The sequence below is a fragment of the Bufo bufo genome, chromosome 4, assembly GCF_905171765.1.
Source record: "Bufo bufo chromosome 4, aBufBuf1.1, whole genome shotgun sequence".
NCBI lineage: Eukaryota > Metazoa > Chordata > Amphibia > Anura > Bufonidae > Bufo > Bufo bufo.
Genome location: NC_053392.1, coordinates 54,286,550 through 54,302,978, shown reverse-complemented (window position 1 = coordinate 54,302,978; position 16,429 = coordinate 54,286,550). Strand labels below are relative to the sequence as shown.

The 16,429-nt window shown below is 48.1% G+C and overlaps 1 protein-coding gene across 1 annotated transcript in view; it reads left to right on the top strand.

Moving 5' to 3' along the window:
* The window catches only part of LOC120997246 (cytochrome P450 2K6-like), a 132,948-nt gene that overhangs the window by 76,601 nt on the left and 39,918 nt on the right, over positions 1–16,429 (top strand). Inside the window, exon 4 of the mRNA XM_040427251.1 lies at positions 776–925. Coding sequence (XP_040283185.1) covers positions 776–925 — 150 coding nt within the window. The remainder of the gene's footprint in view (positions 1–775; positions 926–16,429) is intronic.

The following is a 16,429-nucleotide window of genomic DNA, read 5'->3' as shown; positions in this document are numbered from 1 at the left end:
CATTATGTTCAAGAGTTTAGGGAAGGAGCAGAGAAAAAGTCATAAAAATGTATGAAAAGGGAAACATCATAGGAGATGGGAGGGTGTTATATTCCAATTTTCAGTTAGAATGGTTCAGGTAGAATCAAATTAGGACCTAACCGAACATTTTGAAAAATTTGGCGAACCTGAAGCAAAACGAATCTCAAAATGTTTGTTCAATCTCTAAAATAATTAAACCTTAAAGATCCTATATAAGGCTACTTTCACACTAGCTTTACCGTCGGGTAAACAGCCTGTCGGATCCGTCCTGCCGCTCCGTCCTCATTGACTATAATGGGGGTGGGGGCGGAGGCACGGCAGTGCACGGTGAGAGGCTGCCGGAATAAAACTACGACATGTCCGACATTTATTCTGACAGCCTCTCGCTGTGCGCTGCCGTGCCTCCGCCGGAACTCCAAACCCGTCCCCATTATAGTCAATGGGGATGGAGCGGCAGTCCGGGGGCACACGTTCACTAACGGCAGGACGGATCCGACAGGCTGTTCACCCGACGGAACAGCCTGCCGGAGGTCCGTACCGCTAGTGTGAAAGTAGCCTAACACTGTCATATAGTTTCCACATAGTACTGCCATTCAAGTCCCAAATAATACCACGATATAAAATAGTGAATGGCTTCAGTCTGCTTTCAGGGTTCCCATCCTAAGGGGCTCCTTATGAAATGGGGTTTGCCATCCCCTAACTATGCTCTTTTGTAGACATTATGTATCACATTCTACATATCCCTTTCATTCAGGTGTCGTCTTCTCCAATGGAGACAACTGGAAAGCGATGAGAAGATTTACACTCTCAACCTTACGAGATTATGGAATGGGGAAAAAAAACATAGAAGATAAGATCATTGAAGAGTCTGAATTTCTAACTCAGAAAATAAGATTGTATGAAGGTGAGTGGATAATTCATCACTTCCTTAGTAGTTCATCACCCCATAAAATATGGTGCCTATGGTCGTTAAAGGGGTTTTCTGCCTAAAGACATATTTGGCATAGTCATCTCTGTTATATAGTTAACAGTTAGAAAATAGGATCTTGCTTGCTGGTTCTGTCATCAAGGATAATATTCATGGAATGTTTCAGATTAATACCTTCGATGTTCAAAATGCAACCTATTTTGGGTATCGATGAGCGAACCCGAACTGTATAGTTCGGGTTCGTACCGAATTTTGGGGTGTCCGTGACACGGACCCGAATTCGAACATTTTCGTAAAAGTCCAGGTTCAGGTTCGGTGTTCGGCGCTTTCTTGGCGCTTTTTGAAAGGCTGCAAAGCAGCCAATCAACAAGCGTCATACTACTTGCCCCAAGAGGCCATCACACCCATGCCTACTATTGGCATGGCTGTGATTGGCCAGTGCAGCATGTGACCCAGCCTCTATTTAAGCTGGAGTCACGTAGCGCCGCACATCACTCTGCTCTGATCAGTGTAGGGAGAGGTTGCAGCTGCTGTTAGGGCGAGATTAGGCAGGGATTAACTCAGCAAAAACACTTAATTCAGTGATCGATCTACAGCTGTGGATCATTGAACTGCTGCTATTTAATTGCTCACTGTTTTTAGGCTGCCCAGAGCGTTTTTATGTCACTTTTTTCTTGGGTGATCGGCGGCCACTTCGTGTCTTGTGGTGCGCCAGCACAAGCTGCCACCAAGTCCATTTAACCATCAATAGTGTGGTTATTTTTTTTGCTATATCCTACATCAGGGGCTTGGCTGTGCTTGCTATTTTATTGAGGGGTATAATACAATTGCCAAAATAGCAGTACCCTAAATCTGGTGTTTCAGCTGTGGCTAGCCAATTGTAATACTGTCTGCTGTCTGCCGAAGCACAGTTTTTATTCTGGGTTGAATACAATTCCCAACTTAGCAATTCCCTAAATAATTTTTTTTCTGCTGTATCAGGCCAAGTTTAAATTGATCCATAAAAGGGTATATTAGATTTAAGGTGCGGATAGTGTCATCCTCAATAACTTCACACGCTACCGTGCATTTCCAAGTTTAATTCTGTCCGTAAACGTATACCTGTCACCCAGCGCCTAAATAATAGGCCTAAAATTTATATTCAGCTAAATCTGTGTTTATTGCTGAGGCTGGTCAATTCATTTAGTGTCCGCCAAAGCACAGTTTTTGTTCTGGGTGGAATACAATTCCCAACTTAGCAATTCCCTAAATATTTTTTTTCTGCTGTATCAGGCCAAGTTTAAATCGATCCATAAAAGGGTATATTAGATTTAAGGTGCGGATAGTGTCATCCTCAATAACTTCACACGCTACCGTGCATTTCCAAGTTTAATTCTGTCCGTAAACGTATACCTGTCACCCAGCGCCTAAATAATAGGCCTAAAATTTATATTCAGCTAAATCTGTGTTTATTGCTGAGGCTGGTCAATTCATTTAGTGTCCGCCAAAGCACAGTTTTTGTTCTGGGTTGAATACATGTCACGGCGGACGTGCACAGTTAAACAGACAACACACCAACCAGGCTCTGGATGAGAGACAGGGGAAGGGTCACCTCCTAATTTATCCCTGACCTCTTTCCCTGCAATGCTCAGCCCACAGACAAACCTTGATGGTAGATTTGCTGTGTCCACCAGCCTAAACTAACAGAACCCTGAACTCCCTGAGATGGTGAAGTGGGGAGAAAGGAGCAGCCAGCTCGCACAGAACCTGGATGGGTAAGATGACATAAACAACCAAACAAGAAAAGACACTTATCTGCTGAGAGCAGGAACAAACAGCCAACCTTCCTTCCAAACTTCCCAGACACTAATGAACAGTATAATCCGCTCAGAGCACTTTAGCTGGAGACCATTTAAACTAATGACTCCACCCAGTGCACCTAATGCGAGGTGGATCCAGCACAGCATCAAAACAAATACTAGACTCGTGCTGCAATCCTGGCTGACCTCCGCACATCGTCAGAGTGGGGCATGACAGTACCCCCCCTTCTACGGGTGACCTCCGGACACCCTGGATCAACCTTATCCGGATAGGACCTATGAAAGGCCCTCACCAGACGGCTGGCGTTGACCAGGGGCGGACACAGACAGCAGAGGACCCCTGTGCAAAGTATGTACCTGGGCCCCCCCCCCCCCCCCAAATAAAAAACCCATACAGATATAAATATATACGTGCAAAATAAAAAAAAATCAATATGTTTATATATTTTTTTCATACTAGGTCACGCCTCTAACTCCTCCCAAGGCCAGCACATAGTAGTAACGCCCACTCTATGCCCCCTTCACAGCACTTATGCCCAGATATGTGCCCCCTTTCACAGTAGTTATATCAAGATATGTGCCCCTCACAGTAGTTATGCCCAGATATGTGCCCCTTCACAGTAGCTATACCAGATATGTGCCCCTTCACAGTAGCTATGCCAGATATGTGCCCCTCACAGTAGTTATACCAGATATGTGCCCCTCACAGTAGTTATACCAGATATGTGCCCCTCACAGTAGCTATGCCAGATATGTGCCCCTCACAGTAGTTATGACAAGATATGTGCCCCTTCACAGTAGTTATGACCAGATATGTGCCCCTTCACAGTACTTATATCTAGATATGTGCCCCCTAGGGGTGGAAACAGAAAGCAGAGGGCCTGCCCCCCCCTCTTCCCCTAGCCCCCCCTTCCCCTACCCCCCCCCCCCCCGCACAGGGGCCACCTCCAGTCCTCACTCACTTTCTCCTGAGTTGCTGGTTTGCTGCAGGCCTCACACATTAAGCACCAACTCTGAGGTGCAGAACAGCTAGGAGAGGACCAGATGTGGGCGAAGCTACCGATGGGGGCGGAGCTACCGCCATCACTAGATGGGGCGGAGCTACCGCCATCACTAGACAGGGGCGGAGCTACCGACGCAGTGAAGAGGCTCAGCAGCGCAGGCGTGCCACAGGAGGCAGTGCGATCACAGATACAGCTCAGGACGGGCTGCCCAGGCCCTGCTGCTCAGCGCTGTGGACGGCACAGCACGTCCTCAGACTCGTCTCAAGACAGTGAGACACAGATTGCCAGGGGGGGCCCCTTCTACATGCTGGATGGAGTTATGAATAGTGAAGCTGGGAGCGGGCGGCTCTCTGCTTCACCATTAGAATAATCAGCTGTCTGTGCGTCCTGTGGAGGGCCCCCTCCCCCGCTGGGCCCCTGTGCAGCTGAACCAGCTGCACAGGCGGTATGTCCGCCCCTGGCGTTGACATCTGACGCCGGAACCCACATCCTCTCCTCAGGACCGTATCCCCTCCAGTGAACCAGGTACTGGAGGGAACCCCGCAGAACTCTCGAGTCGAGAATCCTGGAGATCTCGAACTCCAAGTTTCCCTCGACCAGAACAGGAGGAGGAGGCAATGGCGATGGTACCACCGGTTTAACATACTTTGTTAGTAAAGACTTGTGGAAGACATCGTGGATCCTCCAAGTCTGCGGCAGATCAAGTCGAAATGCCACAGGATTGATCACAGCAGAAATCTTATATTGACCAACAAATCTTGGACCCAGTTTCCAAGATGGCATTCTCAACTTGATATTCCTAGTGGACAACCACACCAAATCACCCACACACAGATCCGGACCAGTCACACGTCTCCTGTCAGCCATTCGTTTATACCTCTCACCCATCCTCTCCAAATTCCCTTGAATCCCCCACCAGATAGAGGATAAGACAGAAGAGAATCTCTCCTCCTCTGGCATCCCGGAGGAACCAGACCCAGAAAAGGTACCAAACTGAGGATGGAAACCGTATGCGCCAAAAAATGGCGACTTACCCGTGGACTCCTGCCTACGGTTATTCAATGCAAATTCTGCTAAGGGCAAGAATGAGGACCAGTCCTCCTGATTCTCAGCCACAAAGCACCTCAAGTAGGTCTCCAGGTTTTGATTGGTACGCTCCGTCTGACCATTCGACTGTGGATGAAAAGCCGACGGGAAAGAAAGTTGAATGCCAAGTCGAGAGCAGAACGCCCTCCAAAACCTGGAGACAAACTGCGTGCCCCTATCAGAGACAATATCCGAAGGAATACCGTGCAATTTAACAATATTATCCACAAAAATCTGCGCCAGAGTCTTAGCGTTAGGCAGACTTGTTAGTGGTATAAAGTGAGCCATTTTACTGAAACGATCGACTACCACCAAAATCACTGTTCTCCCGGAAGAACTCGGTAGGTCCGTAATAAAGTCCATGGACAAATGTGTCCAAGGATGAGATGAAATAGACAATGGAAGAAGTGAACCAGGCGGTCGAGTATGAGCAACCTTAGACCGAGCGCAGGTTTCACAAGCTGCCACGTAATTCTCAATACTCTTACGCAAACCTGGCCACCAGAACCTCCGGGACACCAGATCACAGGTGGACTTACCACCAGGATGTCCAGCGAGAACAGTATCGTGATGTTCCTTGAACACCTTGTATCGTAGGCCCTCAGGAACAAACAGCCTCCCTGGGGGACACGAACCAGGAGCCCACTCCTGAGCTCCCAACACCTCCATCTCCAATTCAGGGTACAGAGCGGAGACCACCACTCCATCCGCCAAAATCGGCGCTGGATCTTCTGAATCACCTCCCCCAGGGAAGCTGCGAGACAAGGCATCTGCCTTGACGTTCTTGACCCCTGGGCGAAAGGTAACCACAAAATTGAACCTGGTATAAAACAATGACCATCTGGCCTGTCTATGGTTCAGACGCTTGGCAGATTGCAGGTAAGCCAAATTCTTATGGTCTGTATACACAGTAACGGGGTGAGAAGCCCCCTCTAACCAGTGACGCCATTCTTCAAAGGCCAACTTGATCGCCAACAACTCCCTATCTCCAACATTATAATTCCTCTCGGCGACCGAGAGCTTCCTGGAGAAGAAGGCACACGGGACCCACTTGCCAGGAGAAGGACCCTGCGAAAGCACCGCCCCAACCCCCACCTCTGATGCATCAACCTCGACCACGAATGGCTGAGATACATCCGGCTGCACCAGAATGGGAGCAGACGCAAAACGCTCCTTAATAGCCGAAAAGGCCTGCAATGCCTCATTCGACCAGACAGAGACATCAGCGCCCTTCTTGGTCATATCAGTAAGAGGTTTGACTAACGTGGAATAATTCAAAAAAAAAATTCGAGAATAATTCGGAAACCCCAAAAATCGCATCAAAGCTTTCTGATTCTCCGGTCGGTCCCACTCCAGAACCGCCCGAACCTTTTCGGGGTCCATACAAAAACCAGAATCAGAAAGCATGTATCCCAAAAATGGAAGCTCTTGCACCGCAAACAAACATTTCTCCAATTTGGCGTATAACTTATTCTCCCGCAGGATCGTCAAAACCTGTCTCACATGATCCTGATCGGTCTTCAGATCAGGAGAATAAATTAAAATGTCATCAAGGTAGACTACTACGAACCTCCCCACCAAATGATGAAAAATATCATTGACGAATCGCTGAAATACCGCTGGCGCATTCGTCAACCCAAAAGGCATTACCAGGTTCTCAAAATGACCCTCGTGCGTATTGAAGGCCGTTTTCCACTCATCCCCCTCCTTGATCCTGATCAGATTGTATGCTCCTCTCAAATTCAACTTGGAGAACACCTTGGCTCCAACAATCTGATCAAAAGGATAAGAGATCAAAGGCAGGGGATATGGATCCTGGACTGTAATATGATTCAGCTCCCGGAAATCCAAACACGGTCTCAGTGATCCATCTTTCTTCTTCACGAAGAACAAACCTACAGCCACTGGAGACTTAGATGGTCTAATATGACCCTTTGCCAAACTCTCGGCGACATACTTTCGCATGACCTCTCTCTCGGGTTGAGAGAGGTTGTAGAGCCGAGACTTGGGCAACTTAGCCCCCGGAATGAGATTCACAGGACAATCATAGTCACGATGAGGGGGCAATTCCTGAGCCCCACCCTCCGCAATCACGTCCGAAAAATCTGAGAGATACTGAGGCAAGGCCGTAACGGACACTTCAGAAATAGATGTGACAAGACAATTATCCGAACAAAACTTGCTCCAACCAATGATTTGTCTCGCCTGCCAGTCTATAATTGAGTTATGTTTAGACAACCATGGCAACCCCAAAACAGAAACCCTCAAGAAACAGAAAGTCAATTAAATTTACCCCAGCACCACAATCAAGAAAAACATCAACAAACACATTTCGAGACTCTAGCGCCACCATAGCTGAAAGGAGAAAACGGGAACTGCAGGGAACTTGCATACCAGTCTGCTCTACCACACCATTCATACTACCAAGTGTGAGGGAGGTTTTTTTTTATTTTTCTTTTTTCTTTATCACTTTCCCCTGTGATTCAACATACGGACAAGAAAAAACAAAATGACCCCTCTTTCCACAAAAGAAACATAAATTGTGCGCTTTACGAAAGTCTCTACTATCCAAATGGAAAGATATCTGACCTAACTGCATGGGTTCCTCTCCTACTCCAGAATAACAAGCAATATCTCCCTGGGCAGCTGGTTAAACAAAACCACACGCGGGAGGAATCCCCTGCACAGAGGGACCCATACACCTCTCTCTGATACGTCTATCCAAACGTATCGCCAAAGACATTGCATTTTCCAAAGTATCTGGGTATTCATGAAAAGCCAGAGCATCCTTCAACTTTTCAGATAACCCCTGACAAAATTGGCTACGTAACGCGGGGTCGTTCCACCCTGACTCAGTAGCCCACCTCCTAAACTCTGTGCAGTAAACCTCAGCAGTATGTTTACCCTGTAGTAAGTTACGTAATTTTGACTCTGCCATCGAAACTCGATCTGGGTCATCGTAAATCAATCCCAGGGCTTTAAAAAATTCCTCCGCCGACCGGAGAGCCAGAGAACCGGGCGGCAGGGAAAAAGCCCAGGATTGCGCGTCCCCTTTCAGCAAAGACATGACGATACCCACCCTCTGATCCTCATTACCTGATGAAAATGGGCACAATCGAAAGTACAACTTACATGATTCCTTGAAACGGAAAAAATCATCAGTACCCCCTGCAAATTTCTCCGGAAGAGCGACTTTAGGCTCCCCAACAATTTGACCTGTACCTGAAGCCAACACCCTCTGACACTGTGTGACCGTACTACGTAGATCCGCAACCTCCAGGGACAAACCCTGCATGCGGTCAACCAGTCCATCAATTGACGCCATCACATGAACACTGAGAAATGGCGGTCACAGTATGGCGGATTATAATGTCACGGCGGACATGCACAGTTAAACAGACAACACACCAACCAGGCTCTGGACGAGAGACAGGGGAAGGGTCACCTCCTAATTTATCCCTGACCTCTTTCCCTGCAATGCTCAGCCCACAGACAAACCTTGATGGTAGATTTGCTGTGTCCACCAGCCTAAACTAACAGAACCCTGAACTCCCTGAGATGGTGAAGTGGGGAGAAAGGAGCAGCCAGCTCGCACAGAACCTGGATGGGTAAGATGACATACAACCAAACAAGAAAAGACACTTATCTGCTGAGAGCAGGAACAAACAGCCAACCTTCCTTCCAAACTTCCCAGACACTAATGAACAGTATAATCCGCTCAGAGCACTTTAGCTGGAGACCATTTAAACTAATGACTCCACCCAGTGCACCTGATGCGAGGCGGATCCAGCACAGCATTAAAACAAATACTAGACTCGTGCTGCAATCCTGGCTGACCTCCGCACATCGTCAGAGTGGGGCATGACAATACAATTCCCAACTTAGCAATTCCCTAAATAATTTTTTTCTGCTGTATCAGGCCAAGTTTAAATCGATCCATAAAAGGGTATATTAGATTTAAGGTGCGGATAGTGTCATCCTCAATAACTTCACACGCTACCGTGCTTTTTCAAGTCTAATTCTGTCCGTAAACGTATACCTGTCACCCATTGCCTAAATAATAGGCCTAAAATTTATATTCAGCTAAATCTGTGTTTATTGCTGAGGCTGGTCAATTCATTTAGTGTCCGCCAAAGCACAGTTTTTGTTCTGGGTTGAAATACAATTCCCAACTTAGCAATTCCCTAAATCAGTGGTTTCTGCTGTATCAGGCCAACTTTAAATCTATCCATAAAAGGGTATATTAGATTGAAGGTGCGGATAGGGTCATTCTCAATAACTTTATACGCTACCGTGCATTTCCAAGTCTAATTCTGTCCGTAAAAGGGATACCTGTCATCCAGGGCCTAAATACTAGGCCTACAATTTATAATCAGCTAAATCTGTCGTTACTGCTGTGCCTGTATTAGTGTAATACGGTACCTAAATAAATAGCCAGATAGTGTTAGGCGCCTGTAAAAAAAGGCCTGAATTTGAATTCAATACATTGGGCCAAATAATTTTTTTCTTATTGTGGTGAACGGTAACAATGAGGAAAACATCTAGTAAGGGACGCGGACATGGTCGTGGTGGTGTTAGTGGACCCTCTGGTGCTGGGAGAAGACGTGGCCATTCTGCCACAGCCACACGTCCTAGTGAACCAACTACCTCAGGTCCCAGTAGCAGCCAGAATTTACAGCGATATTTGGTGGGGCCCAATGCCATTCTAAGGATGGTAAGGCCTGAGCAGGTACAGGCATTAGATAATTGGGTGGCCGACAGTGGATCCAGCACGTTCACATTATCTCCCACCCAGTCTTCTGCAGAAAGCGCACAGATGGCGCCTGAAAACAAAGCCCATCAGTTTGTGACATCACCCCCATGCATATCAGGGAAACAGTCTGAGCCTCAAGTTATGCAGCAGTCTCTTATGCTGTTTGAAGACTCTGCTGGCAGGGTTTCCCAAGGGCATCCACCTAGCCCTTCCCCAGGGGTGGAAGAGATAGAATGCACTAACGCACAACCACTTATGTTTCCTGATGAGGACATGGGAATACCACCTCAGCACGTCTCTGATGATGACGAAACACAGGTGCCAACTGCTGCGTCTTTCTGCAGTGTGCAGACTGAACAGGAGGTCAGGGATCAAGACTGGGTGGAAGACGATGCAGGGTACGATGAGGTCCTAGACCCCACATGGAATGAAGGTCGTGCCACTGACTTTCAGAATTCGGAGGAAGAGGCAGTGGTGAGACCGAGCCAACAGCGTAGCTAAAGAGGGAGCAGTGGGCAAAAGCAGAACACCCGCCGACAAGAGAGTCCGTCTGCTACTGGCCACCGCCATCTGGGACCGAGCACCCCAATGGCAGCTTCAAGGAGTTCCCTGGCGTGGCAGTTCTTCAAACAATGTGCTGACGACAAGACCCGAGTGGTTTGCACGCTGTGCCATCAGAGCCTGAAGCGAGGCATTAACGTTCTGAACCTTAGCACAACCTGCATGACCAGGCACCTGCATGCAAAGCATGAACTGCAGTGGAGTAAACACCTTAAAAACAAGGAACTCACTCAGGCTCCCCCTGCTACCGCTTCTGCTGCTGCCGCCGCCTCGGCCTCTTCCTCCGCCTCTGGAGGAACGTTGGCACCTGCCGCTCAGCAAACAGAGGATGTACCACCAACACCACCACCTCCGTCACCAAGCATCTCAACCATGTCACACGGCAGCGTTCAGCTCTCCATCTCACAAACATTTGAGAGAAAGCATAAATTCCCACCTAGCCACCCTCGATCTCTGGCCCTGAATGCCAGCATTTCTAAACTACTGGCCTATGAAATGCTGTCATTCAGGCTGGTGGACAGAGACAGCTTCAAACAGCTTATGTCGCTTGCTGTCCCACAGTATGTTGTTCCCAGCCACCACTACTTGTCCAAGAGAGCCATGCCTTCCCTGCACAACCAAGTATCCGATAAAATCAAGTGTGCACTGCGCAACGCCATCTGTGGCAAGGTCCACCTAACCACAGATACGTGGACCAGTAAGCACGTCCAGGGACGCTATATCTCCCTAACTGCACACTGGGTAAATGTAGTGGCGGCTGGGCCCCAGGCGAAGAGCTGTTTGGCGCACGTCCTTCCGCCGCCAAGGATCGCAGGGCAACATTCTTTGCCTCCTGTCTCCTCCTCCTCCTACTCAGCTTCCTCCTCCTCTTCTTCCACCTGCTCATGCAGTCAGCCACACACCTTCACCACCAACTTTAGCACAGCCCGGGGTAAACGTCAGCAGGCCATTCTGAAACTCATATGTTTGGGGGACATGCCCCACACCGCACAGGAGTTGTGGCGGGGTATAGAACAACAGACCGACGAGTGGTTGCTGCCGGTGAGCCTCAAGCCCGGCCTGGTGGTGTGCGATAATGGGCGAAATCTTGTTGCAGCTCTTGGACTAGCCGGTTTGACGCACATCCCTTGCCTGGCGCATGTGCTGAATTTGGTGGTGCAGAAGTTCATTCACAACTACCCCGACATGTCAGAGCTGCTGCATAAAGTGCGGGCCGTCTGTGCGCGCTTCCGGCGTTCACATCCTGCCGCTGCTCGCCTGTCAGCGCTAGAGCGTAACTTCGGCCTTCCCGCTCACCGCCTCATATGCGACGTGCCCACCAGGTGGAACTCCACCTTGCACATGCTGGACAGATTGTGCGAGCAGCAGCAGGCCATAGTGGAGTTTCAGCTGCAGCACGCACGGGTCAGTCACACTGCGGAACAGCAACACTTCACCACCAATGACTGGGCCTCCATGCGAGACCTGTGTGCCCTGTTGCGCTGTTTCGAGTACTCGACCAACATGGCCAGTGGCGATGACGCCGTTATTAGCGTTACAATACCACTTCTATGTCTCCTTGAGAAAACACTTAGGGCGATGATGGAAGAGGAGGTGGCCCAGGAGGAGGAGGAGGAGAAAGAGGGGTCATTTTTAGCACTTTCAGGCCAGTCTCTTAGAAATGACTCAGAGGGAGGTTTTTTGCAACAGCAGAGGCCAGGTACAAATGTGGCCAGACAGGGCACACTACTGGAGGACGAGGAGGACGAGGATGAGGAGGAGGTGGAGGAGGATGAGGATGAATCATGTTCACAGCGGGGTGGCACCCAAAGCAGTTCGGGTTCATCACTGGTGCGTGGCTGGGGGGAAACACAGGACGATGACGATACGCCTCCCACAGAGGACAGCTTGTCCTTACCTCTGGGCAGCCTGGCACACATGAGCGAATACATGCTGCAGTGCCTGCGCAACGACAGCAGAGTTGCCCACATTTTAACGTGTGCGGACTACTGGGTTGCCACCCTGCTGGATCCCCGGTACAAAGACAATGTGCCCACCTTACTTCCTACACTGGAGCGTGATAGGAAGATGCGCGAGTACAAGCGCACGTTGGTAGACGCGCTACTGAGAGCATTCCCAAATGTCACAGGGGAACCAGTGGAAGCCCAAGGCGAAGGCAGAGGAGGAGCAAGAGGTCGCCAACGCAGCTGTGTCACGGCCAGCTCCTCTGAGGGCAGGGTTAGCATGGCAGAGATGTGGAAAAGTTTTGTCACCACACCACAGCTAACTGCACCACCACCTGATACGGAACGTGTTAGCAGGAGGCAACATTTCACTAACATGGTGGAACAGTACCTGTGCACACCCCTCCACGTACTGACTGATGGTTCGGCCCCATTCAACTTCTGGGTCTCCAAATTGTCCACGTGGCCAGAGCTAGCTTTTTATGCTTTGGAGGTGCTGGCCTGCCCGGCGTCCAGCGTTTTGTCTGAACGTGTATTCAGCATGGCAGGGGGCGTCATTACAGACAAACGCATCCGCCTGTCTACAGCCAATGTGGACAAGCTGACGTTCATAAAAATGAACCAGGCATGGATCCCACAGGACCTGTCCATCCCTTGTGCAGATTAGACATTAACTACCTCCCCTTAACCATATATTATTGTACTCCAGGGCACTTCCTCATTCAATCCTATTTTTATTTTCATTTTACCATTATATTGCGGGGCAACCCAAAGTTGAATGAACCTCTCCTCTGTCTGCCTAAAAATAGTGTTGGGTGACGTGAAGCCTGATTCTCTGCTATGACATGAAGACTGAATCTCTGCTATGGGACCTCTCTCCTCTGTCTGGGTGCCGGGGCCAAAATATCTGACAATGGACTGTTCCAGTTTTGGGTGACGTGAAGCCTGATTCTCTGCTATGACATGAAGCCTGAATCTCTGTTATGGGACCTCTCTCCTCTTTCTGGGTGCCGGGGCCAAAATATCTGACAATGGACTGTTCCAGTTTTGGCTGACGTGAAGCATGATTCTCAGCTATGACATGAAGACTGATTCTCTGCTGACATGAAGCCTGAATCTCTGTTATGGGACCTCTCTCCTCTGTCTGGGTGCCGGGGCCTAAATATATGACAATGGACTGTTCCAGTTTTGGCTGACGTGAAGCCTGATTCTCTGCTGACATGAAGCCTGATTCTCTGCTATGGGACCTCTCTCCAATTGATATTGGTTAATTTTTATTTTTATTTATTTTTAATTTTTATTTTAATTAATTTCCCTATCCACATTTGTTTGCAGGGGATTTACCTACATTTTTCTGCCTTTTGCAGCCCTCTAGCCCTTTCCTGGGCTGTTTTACAGCCTTTTTAGTGCCGAAAAGTTCGGGTCCCCATTGACTTCAATGGGGATCGGGTTCGGGACGAAGTTCGGGTCGGGTTCGGATCCCGAACCCGAACATTTCCGGGAAGTTCGGCCGAACTTCTCGAACCCGAACATCCAGGTGTTCGCTCAACTCTAATTTTGGGGCCTCCCTGGTTGTAGGGGTCAACGGTTACATTTCTCACATAAAAGGATTAAAACCAAGCACTCTATTCAATAAATACAAGTTGTGATACAAATTAAGAATTTTCCATTACAAACATAACAAATGAAAGTTGACGGAGTGGCCGCTCAATGGGGTACAGGTTTCCTGTTCTCCTGATCGATAGCAATGCCAGCGGAAAGCCCCCACAGTTCTATCCTGTCTATAGAGGATAAAAGTCATGTTCTTCCTACCGCGCGCTCCTCATCAGGCAGTTCCGTCTGCATACAGTTATCAAAACAACAAGGTTGGGCTTTCTGGTTCAGGAGGCGACAGCCAATCAGAGGTACGCTGATGTCATCCGTCATGTGATACTGGACAGAAGTTTAAGCAGGCAGCCTGCTGGCCACACGTTGTCTGTGATTGGTGTTCTCTTCCTGGATTGCCTCACTAGACTTAGGGTGCATTTACACCAACAGATTATCTGACAGATTTTATGACCAATCATTGGTCAGATGGCTATTGACACACACAGATCTTTTGTTATACACACCAATTATTGGTCTGATTGGACTGAAATTGGTCAGATAATCTGTTGGTGTAAGTGCACCTTCATTGTGCGTTATTATCTACTGGATTCTCAACCTCTGATTTGGACCTTGACCTTTGTCTGATGATTTGAACTCAAAACTTTACGTTTCTTCCTGGTTTGGACTCTGACTTGGCATTGTATTGGTTTTGTCAATTTCTGGGAACAGGTAATTCAGGGTACACTGCTCCCGCCATGACAATTATTGTTCACCACTGGAATACACATTTAATATACTTCTCTGGCACACCTTCCATTCCTTTAAATGTAACAAGGGTCTGTCTATGATGTAGAGCTGGTTACGAATGAACCTGTCTCTCCCCTATGAACAGGGGCGTAGCTAAACGCTCATGGGCCCTGGTGCAAGAGTTCAGCTTGGGGCCCCCTTCCCTCAGTGCTCTGTGGCCAGGGAAGCACATAGCCCTTGTGCTGCCTGAGACAAAAATGTAAACGGCACCCCCACCCCCCATGCCAAATTCTTGACCTAACCCCTTCCCTAAAGCCAGAGGTGTAACTTGACCAGCATGCACTATCAAAAATCGTGGCCAAAAGTTTTGAGAATTACATAAATATTGGAAATTGGAAAAGTTGCTGCTTAAGTTTTTATAATAGCAATTTGCATATACTCTAGAATGTTATGAAAAGTGATCAGATGAATTGCATAGTCTTTCTTTGCCATGAAAATTAACTTCATCTTCATCTATCCCAAAAAAACCTTTCCACTGCATTTCATTGCTGTCATTAAAGGACCTGCTGAGATCATTTCAGTAATCGTCTTGTTAACTCAGGTGACAATGTTGACGAGTACAAGGCTGGAGATCATTATGTCAGGCTGATTGGGTTAAAATGGCAGACGACAAGTTTAAAGGGGGTGATGCTTGAAATCATTTTTCTTCCATTGTTAACCATGGTGACCTGCAAAGAAACGCGTGCAGCCATCATTGCGTTGCATAAAAATGGCTTCACAGGCAAGGATATTGTGGCTACTAAGGTTGCACCACAATCAACAATTTATAGGATCATCAAGAACTTCAAGGAAAGAGGTTCAATTCTTGTTAAGAAGGCTTCAGGGCGTCCAAGAAAGACCAGCAAGCGCCAGGATGGTCTCCTAAAGAGTATTCAGCTGCGGGATCGGAGTGCCACCAGTGCAGAGCTTGCTCAGGAATGGCAGCAGGCAGGTGCGAGCGCATCTGCACGCACAGTGAGGCGAAGACTTTTGGAAGACGGCCTGGTGTCAAGAAGGGCAGCAAAGAAGCCACTTCTCTCCAAAAAAAACATCAGGGACAGATTGATCTTCTGCAGAAAGTATGGTGAATGGACTGCTGAGGACTGGGGCAAAGTCATATTCTCCGATGAAGCCTCTTTCCGATTGTTTAGGGCATCTGGAAAAAGGCTTGTCTGGAGAAGAGAAGGTGAGCGCTACCATCATCCTGTGTCATGCCAACAGTAAAGCATCCTGGGACCATTCATGTGTGGAGTTGCTTCGTATCCAAGGGAGTGGGCTCACTCACAATTTTGCCCAAAAACACAGCCATGAATAAAGAATGGTACCAAAACACCCTCCAACAGCAACTTCTTCCAACAATCCAACAACAGTTTGGTGAAGAACAATGCATTTTCCAGCACGATGAAGCACCGTGCCATAAGGCAAAAGTGATAACTAAGTGGCTCGGGGACCAAAACGTTGACATTTTGGGTCCATGGCCTGGAAACTCCCCAGATCTTAATCCCATTGAGAACTTGTGGTCAATCCTCAAGAGGCGGGTGGACAAACAAAAACCCACTAATTCTGACAAACTCCAAGAAGTGATTATAAAAGAATGGGTTGCTATCAGTCAGGAATTGGCCCAGATGTTGATTGAGAGCATGCCCAGTCGAATTGCAGAGGTCCTGAAAAAGAAGGGGCAACACTGCAAATACTGACTCTTTGCATAAATGTCATGGAATTGTCGATAAAAGCCTTTGAAACGTATGAAGTGCGTGTAATTATATTTCACTACATCACAGAACAACTGAAACAAAGATCTAAAAGCAGTTTAGCAGCAAACTTTGTGAAAACTAATATTTGTGTCATTCTCAAACTTTTGGCCACGACTGTATAGCACTGGTGTCTTCTTATGTGGCAGAAGGGTCTTTGGGCCCCCTCAGTCTCCTGGGCCCGGTAGCTACTGCTACCTCTGCACCCCG